The sequence below is a fragment of the Silene latifolia genome, chromosome 2 (assembly GCF_048544455.1).
Source record: "Silene latifolia isolate original U9 population chromosome 2, ASM4854445v1, whole genome shotgun sequence".
Classification (NCBI taxonomy): Eukaryota; Viridiplantae; Streptophyta; class Magnoliopsida; order Caryophyllales; family Caryophyllaceae; genus Silene; species Silene latifolia.
Window position 1 is genome coordinate 189130463 of NC_133527.1, and position 19125 is coordinate 189149587.

General features: G+C 36.1%; 4 protein-coding genes across 5 annotated transcripts; 1 reads left to right on the forward strand and 3 right to left on the reverse strand.

Moving 5' to 3' along the window:
• Positions 1-4760: 4760 nt before the first annotated feature.
• Positions 4761-6610, forward strand: LOC141643948 (ethylene-responsive transcription factor ERF118-like). The gene is made up of 2 exons (XM_074453354.1): positions 4761-5039; positions 5169-6610. The coding sequence occupies exon 2, from the start codon at positions 5337-5339 to the stop codon at positions 6333-6335; it is 999 nt and encodes a 332-aa protein (XP_074309455.1). The 5' UTR covers positions 4761-5039; positions 5169-5336; the 3' UTR covers positions 6336-6610.
• Positions 6611-7290: 680 nt separating this feature from the next.
• Positions 7291-11332, reverse strand: LOC141643953 (tetraketide alpha-pyrone reductase 2-like). The gene is made up of 6 exons (XM_074453360.1): positions 10569-11332; positions 10243-10418; positions 9232-9420; positions 8249-8411; positions 7801-7990; positions 7291-7661 (listed from the first exon to the last, which is right to left on the reverse strand). Exons 1-6 carry the CDS (start codon positions 10672-10674, stop codon positions 7520-7522), a joined length of 966 nt encoding a protein of 321 aa, XP_074309461.1. The 5' UTR covers positions 10675-11332; the 3' UTR covers positions 7291-7519.
• Positions 10569-16061, reverse strand: LOC141643952 (tetraketide alpha-pyrone reductase 2-like). Of its 2 annotated transcripts, XM_074453359.1 has the most exons (7): positions 14045-16061; positions 13693-13868; positions 12717-12905; positions 12462-12624; positions 12130-12319; positions 11866-12018; positions 10569-10652 (listed from the first exon to the last, which is right to left on the reverse strand). In XM_074453359.1, the coding sequence occupies exons 1-6, from the start codon at positions 14148-14150 to the stop codon at positions 11877-11879; spliced, it is 966 nt and encodes a 321-aa protein (XP_074309460.1). In that variant the 5' UTR covers positions 14151-16061; the 3' UTR covers positions 10569-10652; positions 11866-11876. The 2 variants fall into 2 exon arrangements, with proteins under 2 accessions (XP_074309460.1, XP_074309459.1); XM_074453358.1 differs by lacking the exon at positions 10569-10652 and having other exon boundaries at positions 11701-12018.
• Positions 16062-16073: 12 nt separating this feature from the next.
• LOC141643954 (tetraketide alpha-pyrone reductase 2-like) lies at positions 16074-18860 on the reverse strand. Its single transcript, XM_074453361.1, has 6 exons — positions 18538-18860; positions 18164-18339; positions 16905-17093; positions 16650-16812; positions 16327-16516; positions 16074-16215 (listed from the first exon to the last, which is right to left on the reverse strand). Exons 1-6 carry the CDS (start codon positions 18641-18643, stop codon positions 16074-16076), a joined length of 966 nt encoding a protein of 321 aa, XP_074309462.1. The 5' UTR covers positions 18644-18860.
• Positions 18861-19125: the final 265 nt, after the last annotated feature.

Consider the following 19125-nt stretch of genomic DNA (forward strand, 5'->3'; position numbering starts at 1 on the left):
GTCCGTCCTCTAACAGTCCGTCTCATTGAAGACGGTCACTATCCCTCACAAGTTGAAGACGGATAGTGGTCCTCTCACAAAATGCAAGTGGGAGGACAAGTGGGGGTATCTATTTTCCCCCCACTTGCACTATCCATTGGCATTTTGTGAGAGAGAGACTATCCGTCTTCAGCTTGTGACGGATAGTGTCCGTCTTCAATGAGAATTTGTGGTCCTCTAAATGAACGCAAATTATATTATACCACAATCTTTTTTTTTTTTTTTTTTTTGACAGCGGTAAAGAGAGGTTTCCTAAGTAGTCATAGCCTTGCAAGCAAGGTCATGAGCATAAACATTGAACGACCTAGGGATATATAACTAAAAGATAAGCAATAAAAAAAGAGCAAAGTGAATGAATGTCTTTAAAGATTCCTATCACCAGATGATGTGAACGTTCAATCTTGCAAAATGACAAATGAGAAGAAGACAGTCCGAAGATACTTCCAAGTGCCAGAATCCACTCCGCTTCGCCCACAGAAGAACTTCCTTAATCCCGATTGCCTCCGCCTGTAAAGCCAATTCAGCCTTAATCGCTTTGCTGTTGGTGTAGAACCTGTTCCCAGACCCTGTTAGAGCTACCCAGCCAATGCTAGCCAAAGCAATAGATTTCCATCCCGCATCAACCACAATCGTATGGTGGAAGAGTGCGTAACGATATACAAATAATCATTTTCACAAAATGATCACTTTTTCTCAGTCGTATCATCCAACAGTCATACGACTCGTACCGGATAATTACTCATGAATGAAGCATGTTATTGTCCCTCGTTATTTGTCAGAGGATATGTAGTTATGTACTGCCTAGAGCCGATTATGGGCTATATTGTTCATCGGGCCTACCGTCCTTATTGTTGTCCGGCTTGATTGCTTGAACCACTGGTAATGGTCTAATGGGTTAGGTGGAACTCAACCTCATCGACAATTTACTTCGTACCATCCACATTTTCTCAATTTTTTTGATTTCGCCGTTCTCATGTACAAAAAACAAATTCAACTACCCATTGGCCATTAATTCACCAAATTACGAATTTATACAAAATCTACAAACTTATAAATTAAACGTATATCTTGATGATCAGTAAGTACTTGTACTGGTTGTATAGAATCACAAAAACTGTAGAGAGACGGTCTCTCAATAGTTATTGAGAGACCTCTCACATGATGGGGTGAGGGACCCACCCCATCATACAACCAGTACAAGTACCCGAGTGTATAATAGATTAATAGTATTTCTGCATTGATGATGATTCAAAGCTTAATAATAACTTTAGAAAAATGAAAGTTTAGGTCCATGCAAAGATTTCTCACGCGCGGAATATTGGGTTGACACACCCCAGAATAACCCATTTATTCGTATTTTAAGTGCGCTCAAAATACGAATAAATAAGGATCAAGTGGAGGATTTACATGGGCACATCCAAGCAAGGCACAATCCAACACGACACGCCATAAACCGTGCATGGGCTGTCATTCCATTTTACAGGCACGACACTACACAAAGCCCAGATTCCCATGTTGGGCTTTGCCATTTTCTTCTCCTAACAAGCTTTGGCCTGGCACTGCCCACTTCCGTGGAGACTAAATTTGTAGTAAAAAATTTAAAATAAGATTGAAATTGGTTTTAAAAATCACAAATTTTCATTGAAGACATGACATATCCGTCACAAGCTGAAGACGGATACCATTTTACCTCACAAAGTACCCACTTTTTCTCTCTCTGCAACACTATTCATGTGGTCCTCTTTTGTTGGGAAATTAGCGTCAATCTCCCACGCGCAACGGAAGCAACCAATCGACAAGTAAACCGTAAAAGTAAATAAATGTAAGCAATAATAAGATGAGACGGTATTTTAGGGTCAAACCCAGGGCAAAACCTTCCAAACCGGAAGTAAAACCCACTAGCCAAAACGACTAGAATCCACTATAATAATATAGTACCAGTACAACGTAACCGTCCCGAATTAATACCAATTCGAAACCCACAATAATATAAGATAACGATCTCTAGCCCTCCAGTAATATTAGTCAATGCCACTAATATAACCCCTAGAGTAACCTCCTAAATTATTGTATTATAACACCCGTTATACTGCCTCTCACCCTCAAACCCCGACTTGCTCTTTACCAAGCTAAGTCACCTTGTTTGATTACATTTTGTGAGATATATTTTCCAAAGGAATTGCATCCTTTATATAGTCATGTGATAGTGACGTTATAATTTCCTATCATAAATCACTTCACGTTACCAACACATGAATTAACACAATTCATATGTTTTTCACGCAATGTTAAACAAATGAATTAACATTCATTTAACATCACATAAATACAAGTTGTTACATGTTCATTGTAACACTTCTAATTAAAACTTTTTTGTGTAACTTGTGTTGGATTTAATTTACCCAACATCTTTCTCCACTAACCCATTTTGTTACCATTTTATCTCACAAAATATTCGTCACAAATGGTAACCCGTCACAAGGGAGACCAATTGTTTAAAAATAAAAGTCGGAAGAATAAAATAATATTAAAAATTAACTGATTCCAGTAATCCACCGGCATGACATAAAAATGAGAGTAAAAGGTGGAAAAATTTGACCTACAGTCCATATTAAATGCATTTTGACTGGTTGGAGGGACAATCGAAGTGGAAAAAGACACTCACCTAACTGTGCACCAATCTCTAGGGTCAGAAACCTTTAATGCTGTACTGGGTACTGTACATTTGGACATAGACACAGACACACTCACGAGGTAATATTGCCCATCAAAATTTAATTTAATAATCAAAATATTTTACCTTTTTTTTTTTTCGTCTCGGTTATTTATATATTTTTTTAATTACTCCCTCCATTTTTTAATATATGACGTTTTACATTTACGAGGTAAGCCTTTAACTTTAATATTTAGAGAAATATATCTGTTCAAAAATTATAAAAATGTTACCATTAAGTTCCTTACGAAATGCTCTTTCATATGAGTATACATATCATATTATTTAGTTTTATATTTTAAGAGATATTGAAAAGAGAAGTGAGTGTCTCGAAATGTGAGAAAGTCATATATAAAAAAACAGAGGAAGTATAAGAAATAAATAATTACAACAGTCAGAACATCAAATACCATCGTCGTATATGAAATACTCCTTGTCTAAGAGATCAATGTAACTGGGATATACTAGTATGTTATTCGATATTTAAATGTGTATACCAAGTAAAATGTAGCGGCTACTAGGGCAGAGCAAAAAATCCGATTATTCAAACTGATCTGATATCCGATCCGAATCTGATCCGAATGTTTGGATATCTGATCCGAAAGTTAAGTTTGGTTTGGATATCTGATCCGAAATATTTGGTTTTGGTTTGGATATGGATATTAGAATTAAAACATTTGGATATCCGATCCGATCCGAAACTATAGTTTTCTAGTATAATTTCGAGAAAATAAAATTTTATTTGATACAACAACTTAATTAATGTTTAAAATATTAGAGAAATATCTAGGTGGTACTTAAATTTTATGTTTAAGAACATTGGAATAAGAATACTAAAGAAAATCATCATGTAAGACTATGAATATAATCGTGTTTCAAACTTAATTTTAAAGTAAATTCTAAAGTATGGATATCCGATGGATATCCACATCCGATCCGATTATTTTGGATACCCGAACATTGGATATCCGAAACATTTGTTTTGGATATTGAATATCTAACTTCAGGATTTTTAATATGGATATCCGATCCGAACTAGCACTTTGGATCAAATACCCGATCCGTACTCTGCCCTAGCGGCTACTAGGCTGCATCATCACATACGACCTCAGTTATGATGTAACTATATAACATGTATCGGTTACTCGATTACATCATCAAATAAGACCTTTACGGTCTAACCATAAACATGTAGTGGCTAGTCGGTTACATCCTACATATTTATCTATCGACATCATTGACATCGTTTAACGATCAAACACCTTATTTATCTATCGACATCATTACGAGATAAACAAAGAACGAGATTCACATATTATTATGGTCTACGGAGTAGTATACATCATAAAACGGTTTTATAGAAGACTAGATATACGACGTAAATTTATGTAGTCACGAGTTTTCCAATGTAAACAGAAGATTTTTAACAACTTGTTCATATCTCAATGTACAATCGCTGTAACATGTTGGTTCTTTATTTGTATGTTTCTATCTGTCTCTAAACTCTCCACCCTTTTTTTGACATTTTGTTTCACCCCATAAAACACACTGATAATAAATCTTTGTCACTTTATGCACACACATTTACAACCATACAATTCTAATCCTTTTTAACCTACATTTTCATCTGCTATCCCATAAGACTACCGTAATTATTGTGTAAGACGATTTTATACCGTAAAACAGTCGTATTACGTAAAAAGGAAACTAACATTAAATGAGTGGTATTTTCTTATAAAAGCAGACCTTTTTATGTGTGAGATTGTCTTACTTTGTAATTTGTGTAAGACGATATTAACTTAGATAAAAAAACGCGCTATTTCATACGAATATCACCTGTCTCAAACAATAAAATGACAATAACATTTTATCAAGGAAACATATTTTATGGTAAAATTAGAACATTTTCTTAGTCGTAATTTCAGACGGATACCAGCTGTCTGAAACGAGATTTTTGCCTATGTCATTTCTTTTGACTATATATATTTTCACATAAGTTGTATCTAATCCCTTCTCTTTCACCCTCTCTCCTCTCACCCTCTTGTTATTTTCAGAGGTTTATCAAAAACTTAAGGTTTTTGAGGAGGAAAAGTTAGTAACTTTGAGGGTGATTTATGTCTACTAAGTTAATAGCAGTGATTAATTGTGTTCTTTCAGTTAAAAACTGGGATTTTTATTACTTAATCACATTATTATTAACAAAAATTACTCTATCTTTCTGCTGTTCATTTCAGCAGAGAAAAAGTTTGAATCTTTCTCCTGTTTCAATGCATTTGAGGCCAAAAAGGTATGATGGGTTCTCTTATTTTTACCCTAATTTCATTACCCATGTTTTAGATTTTTGAGATTTTGATGTTTTTGTTTTAGGGTTTATGTTAAATTAGGGGTTTTTGATTGAGGGTTTATTTTGTTGCAGGAATTGTTCTGGAGTTGAAACATTTGGGGGTTTTCATATAAAGAGGTTCATTAATTTTGCTATAAATTTTCCCAATTTAATTTGAAAATTAGAGTTCTTTTTTGGGTTTTTGGTGAGGGTTTAGTAATTTTAATTTATTTTCTTCAACAAATTATCTGAACAATTAAAATGTATTCAAATAGTAAGAATCCAATGTTGACTCAAAACCCTTTTTACCAAAAGCCAAAATCTGTGGCAACAAAAACTTTGAGAAAGGTTAGAGTAATTTGTTATGACCCTGATTTGACTGATTCTTCATCTGATGATGAAGAACTGAGTTGTTCGACGAAAGAGAGACCGAAAAAGAGAGTTATTCAGGAGATTAATTTGCCATTGAGGGCAAATGGTACCGGGGATAATCAGCACAATGTGGTTGCTGAGACTGAGAGTTCTTGTCAAGGGAGTAATAATGGAAGTAAAAACCTTGAGAAAAAGAGGAAGGTTTTAGGGAATGTGTCGAAAAAACCGACTGGGGGTAAGCCTAGGGGTGTTAGGCAGAGGAAATGGGGGAAATGGGCAGCTGAGATTCGACACCCGATTCAAGGTGTTAGGATTTGGTTGGGTACTTATAATACTGCTGAGGAAGCTTCTGAGGCTTATGAGCTTAAAAAGATGGAATTTGAAGCTCTAACTGCTGAGAAAAGCCAGAATGCTTATTGTTCTTCTGAGGATTCTGAGGGTGTCTTGTCTCGGAACTCTCCTGCTTCTGTGCTTGAGATTGATACTACTTCTAACTCACAAATGAATGTCAGTATCGAAAACAATGTGTTTAATCATGATTTAGGAAAGAATCAAGCTGAAAAATCTAATGTTGAGGATTCTGAGGTAAAGGAATGTGATGTTATGCCTGTATTGAGCTCGATTGTGGAGGAATTCCAATGTGAAGTTGATCAAGGCCTTGACTTGCAAATGGATCTTGGTTCATCATTCGTTCTGAACGATTTTGGTGAACTATTTGATGATTTTACTGCCTTCGACGATCTTCTAGTTAGTCACAGTTTTGATGGGCTTGAACGTACTGATCTTCCTGATTTCGACTTTGAGCTTGGGAACGAGGAGCTTGCTTGGATTGACGAACCTATCAATTTTAGCAACATGCTGCCCTCAAGTTTTGTAGCTAGTAATTAGCCGAGTATTAGTGTTTTAGGCTTATGTACAACTGTACAAGGAGAGTGAGTACTGAGTAGTAAGTTTTGAACTAGGCAGATCTTAAGATGCTGTCGTTTTGTTTTGTTTGCGCGAGTTTAAATTTTCTTAATTATCGTCTGAGATATGTTTCCTGCGGAATTAGCTTGATGTAAAACTGTAAAACGGTGAAAATTACTATGGATTTTTCCCGTGCTTTTAAAGCAGTCCATTGATTATTCACCTTTTGTTTATGAAAAATGTTTCGAGTTTGATCATGAATGTGAGAATGTTTCGAGTATGGAACCAGACAGGGTCCCGAGTCTTGACTCCTATGCAGGGCAAATTAACGATTACAGAAGACGTGTTCACCGTACCCATGTTTTAATTTCGCTGTAAAATCGGTGGATGTCGATTTGAAATCGAAACTGTTAGTGAATGAGAATAAGTTGAAAAGGGAGCATTAATTGTCTGGTGTTTTGAATCAATGTAAAGTCATATTCAAAGGGATTTTGAAAGTAGGTTTGAAAGTGTAATATATTCCTATAATCTTATCGCATATGATTCGAGATGTAAATGTTGTTTTCATAATAATTATTGGATACCATTCCTTCTGATACGATTAGACATGAGTAGAGAGGGTGTCTCATGTGTGGCTGCCTGCAATGCTGTGTGACAGTGTGATGGGGAGACTGGAAATTGCTTGTTAATTTCAATTTTGTAATGAGACCGGGACAATATTATTCCGTCATCTACCGAGTGTGGTCTTTTTGAAGCGTCCTCAAAAACGTTATATTTACTTTATTCCTCTGATACTTCTATTCATGTTTTCTCGAGTATATCCGATAAATTGAAATATACCTTACACAAGTTATTTATTTATTTTTTAATTTTTTATGCCGAATTTAATGAGTAGGACTCACATGTAAATCAGTTGATGCTTGAAAGGATCTGGATTAAAAGTGACAAAAAGTGTGGGTTGACATTGCAAATAAAATTCTTTCAACAATACTCCCATCATAGAAGAATCTCTAAATGGCCAACACTCTCTAATTGCAAAGACAGTGTGCTTAAAGAAGCACAAATTCTTATGTTTGTGGAGACTCACACCCGACTTAAATAATATTAAAAAGGAAAGGGTTGTGAGACGTCGCAAGCTGGTAAATGTCACAGGTAGACAAGCTGAGTTAAAGAAGGCCCTTCTCTTGGAAGCTTTTGATGCAATCATCAAACATTTCAGGGATGCTTTTGAATCCAGGGAACCCTAATTGCATTACCTTGCTAGTGTCCAAGTCATGCTTGCTTTGATCTCTATTTTCCTTGATTGGCCTAAATTACACATACGGAAGTCGATTAATATCACCTTTCACATTTCACAAATCGCTAAATAAATACAACTATTCTATGTTAAGGGTATTTTAATAAAGGTAAATAAATGAATGAGACGAAGGTAATATAACCATCATACATGCTTTCATATGGGTACATTGGATATTTGGCTTTAAGCATGTCGATAATCTCAGACCAATTTGCTACCGCGCTTGAGCAAATTAATCTGCCTTCCGCTTTGGTTTCCTCCATTGCTAATATATGAACAGCAACTACATCATCTATGTGAACAAATCGAACGTATCTGTCCTGAAATCCTCCATGTACACCTTCAAAAAGGACGTTTTATTAATCAACGAATCGCACAAGCAAGAAAATATACAAGTTCATTAGATTGGCATTGAGAGACTACATTAGTATAGTCCTACCTAACACGATTCTTAGTCTTAACCACTAGATCAAAACATCCCTCATACCTTAAGGTCACTTTAACTGCCTGAATCCCGACATGATACATTCCAAATTTTGGCGAATCACATAAACCAACCTAAGTACCTAACCCGAGGGATGATTAAAAGAAACCAAACCTTTGATAAGATCAAGTAAAAATTTGAGGGTGCTAGATGGTTGATGATTGAGCAAGGGACCGATCACAAAAGAAGGATGCACAACCACGAGATCAAGCCCATTTTCTTGGGCTGTTTTCCATGCCATCTCCTCTGCTACGGTCTTTGCATATGCGTACCACATCTGTAATAAGTATACTCTACTATTCATAAAACTTTTCGATACAATCAACTGTGAATTAGATAGACGCAAATCAATAACCTTACAACTACAACAACAACAACAACATTACCCCAGTGCCTCAATGGCTCCCGCAAATTGCGGGGTAAGGGGGGGTCGGATGTACGCAGCCTTACCCTTGTGTTAGCAACACAAAGAGGCTGTTTCCGAATGACCCAAGATGAAAATTGCGTCGAGAACTGCATCGAAGGACCGCCACTTCACAAAAGAAAGAAGCGCAGCCACTTTAGTGAGCCATTTTGATTTATTCCATTATAATCCATAACCAAAGAGTAATCAATAACCTTACAACTAAATTCATAAAATATACGATGGGTTGATCTCAAGTTGCGAGACTTCCTCGTACAAGACTAATGTCTGAAAATAATTACATTTACAACTACAACCAAATTAAGAAGCAGAAGGTCTTATTTTAATAAAACTTCTCGACACAATTAATGAAAAACTTAAGGAAAGTTAGAGAACGACATCTGATCTCTCATATTTCTCTTATGATTATGCATATGAGAGGTTATATTGAAACTCAGTACCACCCAATGACGCCTTATCATTGTCCAAAACTTAAATGCACAGCGCGTTTCAAATGAGTCCTCTAATTTGCTCTAAGACCGACCAAAAATTACTCGAAATGGTTCTTTAACATGATCCAATTTGGCTCGATTTTAGGCCTTGCACTATTTTAAAGAAAAAAAACATATTACTCCGTACGTGATTGAATAATGTGTATATAAAAGAGTAACATTTATATTTCGTAGTAGCTTACATTGTTACGCTTGCAATAGTCCAAGTCACTCCAATGAGATTCATTGCAAAGAGAGATTTGAAGGGCATCATCTCGTTGATTAATAGCATAACAAGAAGAAGTCAACACAATCCTCGTCAATGTCGTTGACTTTAAGCAAGAATTGAGCACATTTGTTGTGCCTTTCACGATCGGATCAATTATCAAAGCCTACATATAATACCATATGCATCCTCTTAAGTTACCAAATGGGTTATTAGCAAGCATCAACAAAATCAATTTAAAGACACACAAAAACCCAAATACGACCATTATAAATATTTGACATCAGATTTTCTGTTATAAAAACACAACATTAAGGCCCTGTTCTTTTCGATTAAAAAAAGATTAAGTAATGTGACTAATTAATTAATCTAATAATACATGAGTGTCAAGGATACTTGTGAATGTACGACATGAATTACTAATTTGTTTTTGGTTTAATGGAAGGTTACAATGGCGATTTTGGTGTTGACGGCCAATGACAGGGACGGAAACTTGTTGAATTTAGAAATAAATATATATATATATATCTTTTTTTTTTCTCACAAGTTTGTAGAGATTAAACTATATGATTATCGTAAAGCATGTATTTGAATTTTAAAATAAGATCAATAAATCTAAATTTTATAATTCAGCTTAGTCTTAATAGCAAATGTGTCTGGATTAATCAAGCAAGCCAGACTCAACCTTATGACACTTAAATTGTATTATGTATACTCCATCTCCATCAAATATTAAGTGCCTAAACTCTATATAAACACAAATTAGTTTTTATACTCAGTAGTACTTTGTATAACGGTATGAGATGCAAAAGTTACAGCAACTCATTAACCTTACAATCAAATACTCCGCGAATAAAATATAAGACGGGGTTGAGCTCACGTTACGAGCTGATATTTCCTCCTACAAAACTAATGGTCTTTGCGAAAAAATACATTTTACCAAACGAATCAAAGTGAAATTAAGAAGCAAAAAGTCGAGGTTACTTACTTGGACGTCGTCGTTTTGACGAGGGGATAAAACAGGAGACGCAACATGGAAAACTCCATAAGCTCCTTGGACAGCCTCATCAAAACTTCCGTCAACTGTGAGATTTGCTTCAAATAGCCTTAATCTCTCCTTAGCACCTTCCATATTCCTTAGAAACCCCACTTTTGTTTCATCCTCTGCCATAAAGAGTAAATTACGACTCTACGTATAGAACTGTCTTATTCTATAATTTACGATAGCCTTTAAAATACATGTTTTGTTTAAATTGAAATGTTTGTAATAGATAATGAAATGTGGCGAATATTTAAAAATGGAAAAGAAATTACCTGGATCACGGACGGTAGCTCGGACAAAGTGGCCATGGTGAAGTAGAGTCTTTATCAAGTGAGAGGCTATTAACCCAGTGCCTCCTGTTACACAGTATTTTCTCATCTCTCTTCTCTAATCACTTAATTAAGGGATGTAATTAAGAGCATATATAATAGAACTTTCTAACTATGTGCAGGGGCGGTCCTGAGCTCGTACATACAGTTCACAGAACCGAGGCCTATGTTGGTGAAGGGCCCGTCTCATGTTAAAAAAACACAGAGAATAGCATCATGTAGGAATAAATGAATAATGAATGCAGCAATTAGCATATAGCTGTCCGGTTTTTAAAATAGGGTCGTAACGACCATGACAACTACTTTGATTACTCCGTATTATAATAAGGTATGACATCCTATACGAATAAATGAAATAATGAATAATGAATGTAGCAATTAGCACATGGCTGTGCGGTTTTAAAATTAGGGTCGTAACTTGTAACGACCGAGATAGCTACTTGGATTACTCCGTATTATAGTAAGGGATGACAATAGAGAGGTTTCGGACAAGATATTGTTTGATCCGATTTGGATTTAATAGCATTGAAGGTGAATTTAATATAATTACAACACGTTGAGGTGCAAAATATCCCTTATTCATGAAGGACAACATAATCAACACAAGAACATCTTCCGTCGACAAAGAAAAATAATTGTTTTTGATTACATGCCTTTATTCCATGAAACAATTCTAAATTTGAGGGACAAAAGAACCTTAACTTAGTGGGCTGTTTCATCACCTTTCACACAAGAACATCTTCCGTCGACAAAAAAAAAATTGTTTTTTCTGGTATTAAGACCTTACCTTTTTAAATGATGTTTTTGTTAAAAAAAACAAATGATATTTACTACACTTTACAAAACTATACCTAACATTCTCTTTTTCCAGAAGTACTAAAGCTCTGTATTCATTTGTTAACAACTACAAAATGCTACGGAGTATTTACTGTCCAAAAATTTGATACTCTTTCTCGAGGTGAAGGTCGCAAATGGGCTAGCTAGTTCATATGAATGTTGACAAACACTGAAATTTTGCAAAGCAATGACCATACTACAACATAACACACACAAAAAAAATATGGATAGGCTAACCGCTAACCTGAGTTGAATCATTTTATAAAAATGTAAGAAAATGATATACAGATCATTGTCATTTCACAAATACTACAATAAGTATTATTTGAGGCTAGTTGATTTCACCAGAAATTCCACACAGAAAAAAGAAAAAAGAAAAAAGAAAAAAAAAAGAGGAACCAACCATGGGCATACTTACAGAAACCCTTTCTCTTGAAAGCTTTTGATGCAATCATCGAACATTTGAGGAATGGTTTTGAAACCAGGAAATCCGAGCTCCATTATCTTCCTGCAGTCCATGCTATGTGGGTTGTTGTTTCCTTCTAGGTTACTTGGCCTATATAAACAACATCAACCATGTCACTAATGTAAGGAAGATATCATAACTCATAAGGTATGTTCAAAAGATAGGGCAATCAGCAGCTATGTCATTTAAGTTCAAACTCACTTCTCTTCAAAAGGGTACATCGGATACTTAGCCTTGAGCATCTTGATGATATCTGACCACTCGGCAACTGAACCCGAGCAAACTAATCGCCCTGATGCTTTTGTTTCCTCCATGGCTAAAATGTGAGCGGCAATGACATCATCAATGTGAACAAATCCCCATGTAGTTCTCGGGTACTCTCCTCGAGCACCTAATTAAAAATAAAAAATATAAAATCCATCAAACTTTAGCCTCCTCACAAAAAATGTAAAACAAGGTTTATTCATTTACGCCGTATCTCATTTCACTAAGATAACATCTCTAGCACATTCAAATAAAGAGCAGAATTACACCTTTTGTAATTGACAGTATAACATCGAGAGTGCTGGTTGGCTGTGGAGATAGCAACTGACCAACAACAAAAGATGGATTGACAACAACTAGATCAAGGCCATTGTTTTTAGCTACCTCCCATGCTGCCTTCTCCGCCATTGTCTTCGCATATGCATACCACAGCTGCATTTTGATTTTCGAAGCATTGGACATATTATTAGAGACAAAAATTCAGAAGCACAAAATTCAGTGATAAGCGCAAGAATTTAGATTACATTATAGCGCTTGCAGTAGTCTGTATCACTCCAATGAGACTCATTTAGAGGAGACACTTGTTGGACATCATCACGGCACCGAATGGCAGAGCACGATGAAGTGAGTACTACCCTCTTCACGCTTCCTCCCTTTATGCACGAATTTAGTACATTTAGGGTCCCTTTTATAGCTGAGTTGATTAGGAGTTCCTACCAAACAAAGAAATTGTTACACATTAGAAAACATAGTTTGTGCACTATTTAAGGCAATCTATTGGACATTATTTGGGTGTGTTAAGGGCTCCCTGCCTACAGTGACACAAGATTGGCAAATGTAAGCAATCCATTGACTATTACTCCCTCCTTCTCAATCATTTGTTACCGTTTTTATTCTTTGTGAAGGTATTTTAATCAAAGGTAAACAGATGATTGAGACGACGGGAGTACTGCAGAATATACGAAACACATGTAACCTAGTGAGACATCTTGCTTGATTCCATCATATTCAAAAATCAAAGAATAGTGAGTTGTTTTATGCCAAGGGAAATGGAAAACAAACTTGTTTCAGTTAAACTGTTGGTGGCTTATTTCTTACGAAGTACTACATCATTACACCATCATCCCAATTCTCATACGGAGTAGTACTCAAACTACTCACGCCTATAGGCGGTAGCCTCATATTCCCAAAAAGGCATGAAGGACATCTTGCCTACAACACTAAAGCTGTTTCTAGTTTAAATTAGTGCGCAACTACAAAGCTGTAAGACGGTAACTGTAAGAGCGGTTCATTATTTCTCGTAAAACTAGCGAAGCGTAAATATTTTTATAGCTCGGAATAAAGGAAAATAACTTTGACAGTTCAATACGACAATGATTCATGTTATCCAGCATTACCTGATTCAGGGAATAAGACACCCTAAAATGGAATAGGACAACAAATGACCGGGACGGAGGGAGTATAACAATTATATAAGGCAATATTAGTGAACATACATACATGAACATCATCATTAGAGCGACGCATGAAGACAGGAGAAGCAATGTGGAAAACTCCATCAACACCATTAATGGCAGCATCAAAACTTGATTCCACCATTAAATCAGCTTTAAAAAGCTTAAGCCTTTCCTTTGCTCCTTCCATTTCCAGTAAAAATCCCACCTTTTCCACATTTTCTGGGTACCCATATCATCAAATTTCATGTCATTTGTGTAATCAATCAAATTGGTCAATTGAAAGGTCAAAAGAGTCACAGGTTATTCTAGCTTTTATTCAATTGGGTTGATATTGATACGAGGCGAATTTTGAAAAACGTAAACAATCAAATGAAACGGAGGAAGTATAAAATTACCAGGGTCTCTGACAGTAGCACAGACAGTGTGGCCTTGCTGAAGTAAGTTCGTGATTAAGTATGATGCTATGAAGCCAGTTCCACCAGTTACACAGTATTCCACCATTTTTGCTCTCTCTTTAATCACTAGTAGTATCTCTCTTTGATTAAGCACATACGGACATTAGACCGGTCAAAACTCGACCCGACCCGAAAACCCGACCCGCCCGACCCATTTTTAGGGTTACAGACCCGGTTTTTTGACCTGCGCCCCGTTTGACCCAAATCCGAAATGACCCGTTATTTTAGGGTCGAGATTCGACCTGAACGGCTCGACCCGTTGGATCAAAGGTAAATCAAGAATTTTACTTCCTCTGTCCCGGTCATTTGTTATCTATTTGTTCCAAAATAATCTGAATTCGTAACTGTGTCGGTTCCAACGAACCTCATATGATCTACGAAGAGATAAACAACTACAAGATCAAACATCAACTTCATGAAGGACAACATAATCAACAAGCCCACAATTTGCTTTTGATTACATGCCTTTATTCCATGAAACAATTTTAAATTTGAGGGACAAAAGAACCTTAACTTAGTGGGCTGTTTCATCACCTTTCACACAAGAACATCTTCCGTCGACAAAAAAAACATTGTTTTTTCTGGTATTAAGACCTTACCTTTTGTTAAAAAAACACATGATATTTACTACACTTTACAAAACTATACCTAACATTCTCTTTTTTCCAGAAGTACTAAAGCTCTGTATTCCTTGTTAACAACTACAAAATGCTACAAAGTATTTACTGTCCAAATATTTGATACTCTTTCTTGAGGTGAAGTCGCAAATGGGCTAGCTAGTTCATATGAATGTTGACAAACACTGAAGTTTTGCAAAGCAATGACCATACTACAGCATAACAACAACAACAACATCAGAGCCTTAATCCCAAAATGATTTGGGGTCGGCTGACATGAATCATCTTTTCGAACCGTCTATGGGTGAACGCACGCCTCAAAATGAGAATAAAAAAAGGGAAGATGAAAAACAAAAAGGAAGAACGAAAATGTAATGGAAAGTCAAGGTGAACTTAGGGGTTTTAAAATCGAATTCCGTCTTTCTTTTATAAAAAACTTAAAATTTAAATCGAGAGAAAAGATTAAAACGATTTTTAAAAACCGAAATAGAGTTAAGGATCCGGAATGAACTAGGTAAAATCTATTTGAAAGTGGTTGGTGAAAAAGTGTAATAAAGGGAAGAAAAATAAATAAATTAATTTCTTTAAATTAAATAAAAAAACACTAAATCTGTCAAAAAACATCAAATACTAAAAATCCACATGTATCATTTCCCTCCATTGTGCCCTCTCCGTCACCATACTCTCCTCAAGCCCCAGAACTCTCATATCGTGCTCTATCACTCTCAACCATGTCTGTCTCGGTCTTCCTCTGCCTCTAGGTACCCTTTCTGTTCTCCAAGTCTCCAGCCTCCTAACTGGTGCGTCCATAGGTCTCCTTCTCACATGGCCAAACCATCTTAGTCGGTTTTCCATCATCTTGTCCTCTATTGGCGCCACTTTTACCTTTTCCCTAATCACCTCGTTCCTTAACCGATCTTTCCTTGTATGTCCGCACATCCACCTCAACATGCGCATCTCCGCCACACTCATCTTTTGAATGTGACAATGCTTCACGGCCCAACACTCGGAGCCGTAAAGTAGGGCAGGCCTAATTGCCGTGCGATAAAATTTTCCCTTTAATCTTTGGGGCATATCTTTATCGCATAGAAACCCAGAAGCACTCTTCCATTTCAACCACCCTGCTTTAATACTACAGCATAACACACACAAAAAAAAAATATGGATAGGCTAACCGCTAACCTGAGTTGAATCATTTTATGAAAATGTAAGAAAATGATATACAGATCATTGTCATTTCACAAATACTACAATAAGTATTATTTGAGGCTAGTTGATTTCACCAGAAATTCCACACAGAAAAAAGAAAAAAGAAAAAAGAAAAAAAAAAGAGGAACCAACCATGGGCATACTTACAGAAACCCTTTCTCTTGAAAGCTTCTGATGCAATCGTCGAACATTTGAGGAATGGTTTTGAAACCAGGAAATCCGAGCTCCATTATCTTCCTGCAGTCCATGCTATGTGGGTTGTTGTTTCCTTCTAAGTTACTTGGCCTATATAAACAACATCAACCACGTCACTAATGTAAGGAAGATATCATAACTCATAAGGTATGTTCAAAAGATAGGGCAATCAGCAGCTATGTCATTTAAGTTCAAACTCACCTATCTTCAAAAGGGTACATTGGATACTTAGCCTTGAGCATCTTGATGATATCTGACCACTCGGCAACTGAACCCGAGCAAACTAATCGCCCTGATGCTTTTGTTTCCTCCATGGCTAAAATGTGAGCGGCAATCACATCATCAATGTGAACAAATCCCCAAGTTGTTCTCGGGTACTCTCCTCGAGCACCTAATTAAAAAAAAATTCCATCAAACTTTTGCTTCCTCACAAAAATTGTAAAACAAGGTTTATTCATTTACGCCGTATCTCATTTCACTAAGATAACATCTCTAGCACATTCAAATAAAGAGCAGAATTACACCTTTTGTAATTGACAGTATAACATCGAGAGTGCTGGTTGGCTGTGGAGATAGCAACGGACCAACAACAAAAGATGGATTGACAACAACTAGATCAAGGCCATTGTTTTTAGCTACTTCCCATGCTGCCTTCTCCGCCATTGTCTTCGCATATGCATACCACAGCTGCATTTTGATTTTCGAAGCATTGGACATATTATTAGAGACAAAAATTCAGAAGCACAAAATTCAGTGATAAGCGCAAGAATTTAGATTACATTATAGCGCTTGCAGTAGTCTGTATCACTCCAATGAGACTCATTTAGAGGAGACACTTGTTGGACATCATCACGGCAGCGAATGGCAGAGCACGATGAAGTGAGTACTACCCTCTTCACGCTTCGTCCCTTTATGCACGAATTTAGTACATTTAAGGTCCCTTTTATAGCTGAGTTGATTAGGCGTTCCTACCAAACAAAGAAACTGTTACACATTAGAAAACATAGTTTGTGCACTATTTAAGGCAATCTATTGCACATTATTTGGGTGTGTTAAGGTGTCCCTGCCTACAGTGAGGCAAGAATGGCAAATGTAAGCAATCCATTGAATATTACTCCCTCCTTCTCAATCATTTGTTACCGTTTTTATTCTTTGTGAAGGGTATTTTAATCAAAGGTAAACAAATGATTGGGACGACGGGAGTACTTTGAGAATATACGAAACACATGTAACCTAGTGAGACATCTTGCTTGATTCCATCATATTCGAAAATGAAAGAATAGTGAGTTGTTTTATGCCAAGGGAAATGAAAACCAACTTGTTTCAGTTAAACTGTTGGTGGCTTATTTCTTACGAAGTACTACATCATTACACCATCATCTCAATTCTCATACGGAGTAGTACTCAAACTACTCATGCCTATAGGCAGTAGCCTCATATTCCCAAAAAGTCATGGACATCTTGCCTACAATACTAAAGCTGTTTCTAGTTTAAATTAGTGCGCAACTACAAAGCTGTAAGACGGTAACTGTAAGAGCGGTTCATTATTTCTCGTAAAACTAGCGAAGCGTAAATATTTTTATAGCTCGGAATAAAGGAAAGTAACTTTGACAGTTCAATAACCTGATTCAGGGAGTAAGAAAGTTGTAGGCTTGTAGCTACTTAATTAGGCAATCTACATGATTTATTACCCTTTCCGTCTCACTCATTTGTTTACCTTTTATATTCATTGTGAGGTGTATTTTAACTAAAGGTAAACAAATTATTAGGACGGAGTAGATTATAACAATTACTCCCTTCGTCCCGGTCAATTGTTGTCATTTGGTTTTGGCACAAAGACCAAGGAAAGAGGGGACCAATTATAAGATGACAAGTGGACCAAATTGAAAGTGAATGACCAAATTGCTCATCAGATGCAATCCTAAAATAGAAAGGACAACAATTGACTTGAGACACCCTAAAATGGAATAGGACAACAAATGACCGGGACGGAGGGAGTATAACAATTATATAAGGCAATATTAGTGAACATACATACATGAACATCATCATTAGAGCGACGCATGAAGACAGGAGAAGCAATGTGGAAAACTCCATCAACACCATTAATGGCAGCATCAAAACTTGCTTCCACCATTAAATCAGCTTTAAACAGCTTAAGCCTTTCCTTTGCACCTTCCATTTCCAGTAAAAATCCCAACTTTTCCACATTTTCTGGGTACCCATTTCATCAAATTTCATGTCATTTGTGTAATCAATCAAATTGGTCAATTCAAAAGTCAAAAGGGTCAGAATTTCAATCAGGAATGTAAACAGGTAATTCTAGCTTATATTCAATTGGGTTCATAACAATACGAGGCGAATTTTGAAAAACGTAAACAATCAAATGAAACGGAGGAAGTATAAAAATACCAGGATCTCTGACAGTAGCACGAACAGTGTGGCCTTGCTGAAGTAAGTGCTTGATTAAGTATGATGCTATGAACCCAGTTCCACCAGTTACACAGTATTCCACCATTTTTGCTCTCTCTTTAATCACTAGTATCTCTCTTTGATTAAGTACATACGCTTACTATTGTTGTCAGAATCCCGATTCGATCCTACGATTTTACGATTCAAAAATGCTTGACCGATCTTGGATCCTACGATTCTATCATGTTTGTAGAATCTTACAATCCTATTCATTTGAATTTTCTAGAGTTAGGATCATAATACGATTCTACGATCTTACGATCCTACGATCCGATTACCTAGTAAACATGTTAAATATATTTTCAGATAATGATATTGTAAAATCCAAATTTCATGTAATTTGTAGAAATATGTTCATCAAATGATACTAAACTCATTAATTATCAATATTTTGTGTATAAATAAGTGCTTTGATCTTTAATTATATATTTTTACCAAATAAAAAACTATATTTAGTGAATTTGTAAAATCTTATGATTCTACCATCTGATTCTACCGATTCGATCCTAACTTCCCCATCAATTCAAC

Bases quoted from the DNA above. Each gene is read 5' to 3' on its own strand.
- LOC141643948 (XM_074453354.1), top strand. From the start codon at position 5,337: ATGTATTCAAATAGTAAGAATCCAATGTTGACTCAAAACCCTTTTTAC.
- LOC141643953 (XM_074453360.1), bottom strand. From the start codon at position 10,674: ATGAGAAAATACTGTGTAACAGGAGGCACTGGGTTAATAGCCTCTCAC. The intron at 10,419-10,568 runs GTAATTTCTTTT...TCTTTATGGCAG, and splicing joins AGCTACCGTCCGTGATCCAG to AGGATGAAACAAAAGTGGGG. The intron at 7,991-8,248 runs GTTTGGTTTCTT...TCCTTTTTGAAG, and splicing joins TTTACTTGATCTTATCAAAG to GTGTACATGGAGGATTTCAG.
- LOC141643952 (XM_074453359.1), bottom strand. From the start codon at position 14,150: ATGGTGGAATACTGTGTAACTGGTGGAACTGGCTTCATAGCATCATAC. The intron at 13,869-14,044 runs GTAATTTTATAC...ATGGGTACCCAG, and splicing joins TGCTACTGTCAGAGACCCTG to AAAATGTGGAAAAGGTGGGA. The intron at 12,906-13,692 runs GTATGTATGTTC...TTTGTTTGGTAG, and splicing joins GCTCTAATGATGATGTTCAT to GAACTCCTAATCAACTCAGC.
- LOC141643954 (XM_074453361.1), bottom strand. From the start codon at position 18,643: ATGGTGGAATACTGTGTAACTGGTGGAACTGGGTTCATAGCATCATAC. The intron at 18,340-18,537 runs GTATTTTTATAC...ATGGGTACCCAG, and splicing joins TGCTACTGTCAGAGATCCTG to AAAATGTGGAAAAGTTGGGA. The intron at 16,216-16,326 runs GTGAGTTTGAAC...TTGTTTATATAG, and splicing joins ATGTACCCTTTTGAAGATAG to GCCAAGTAACTTAGAAGGAA.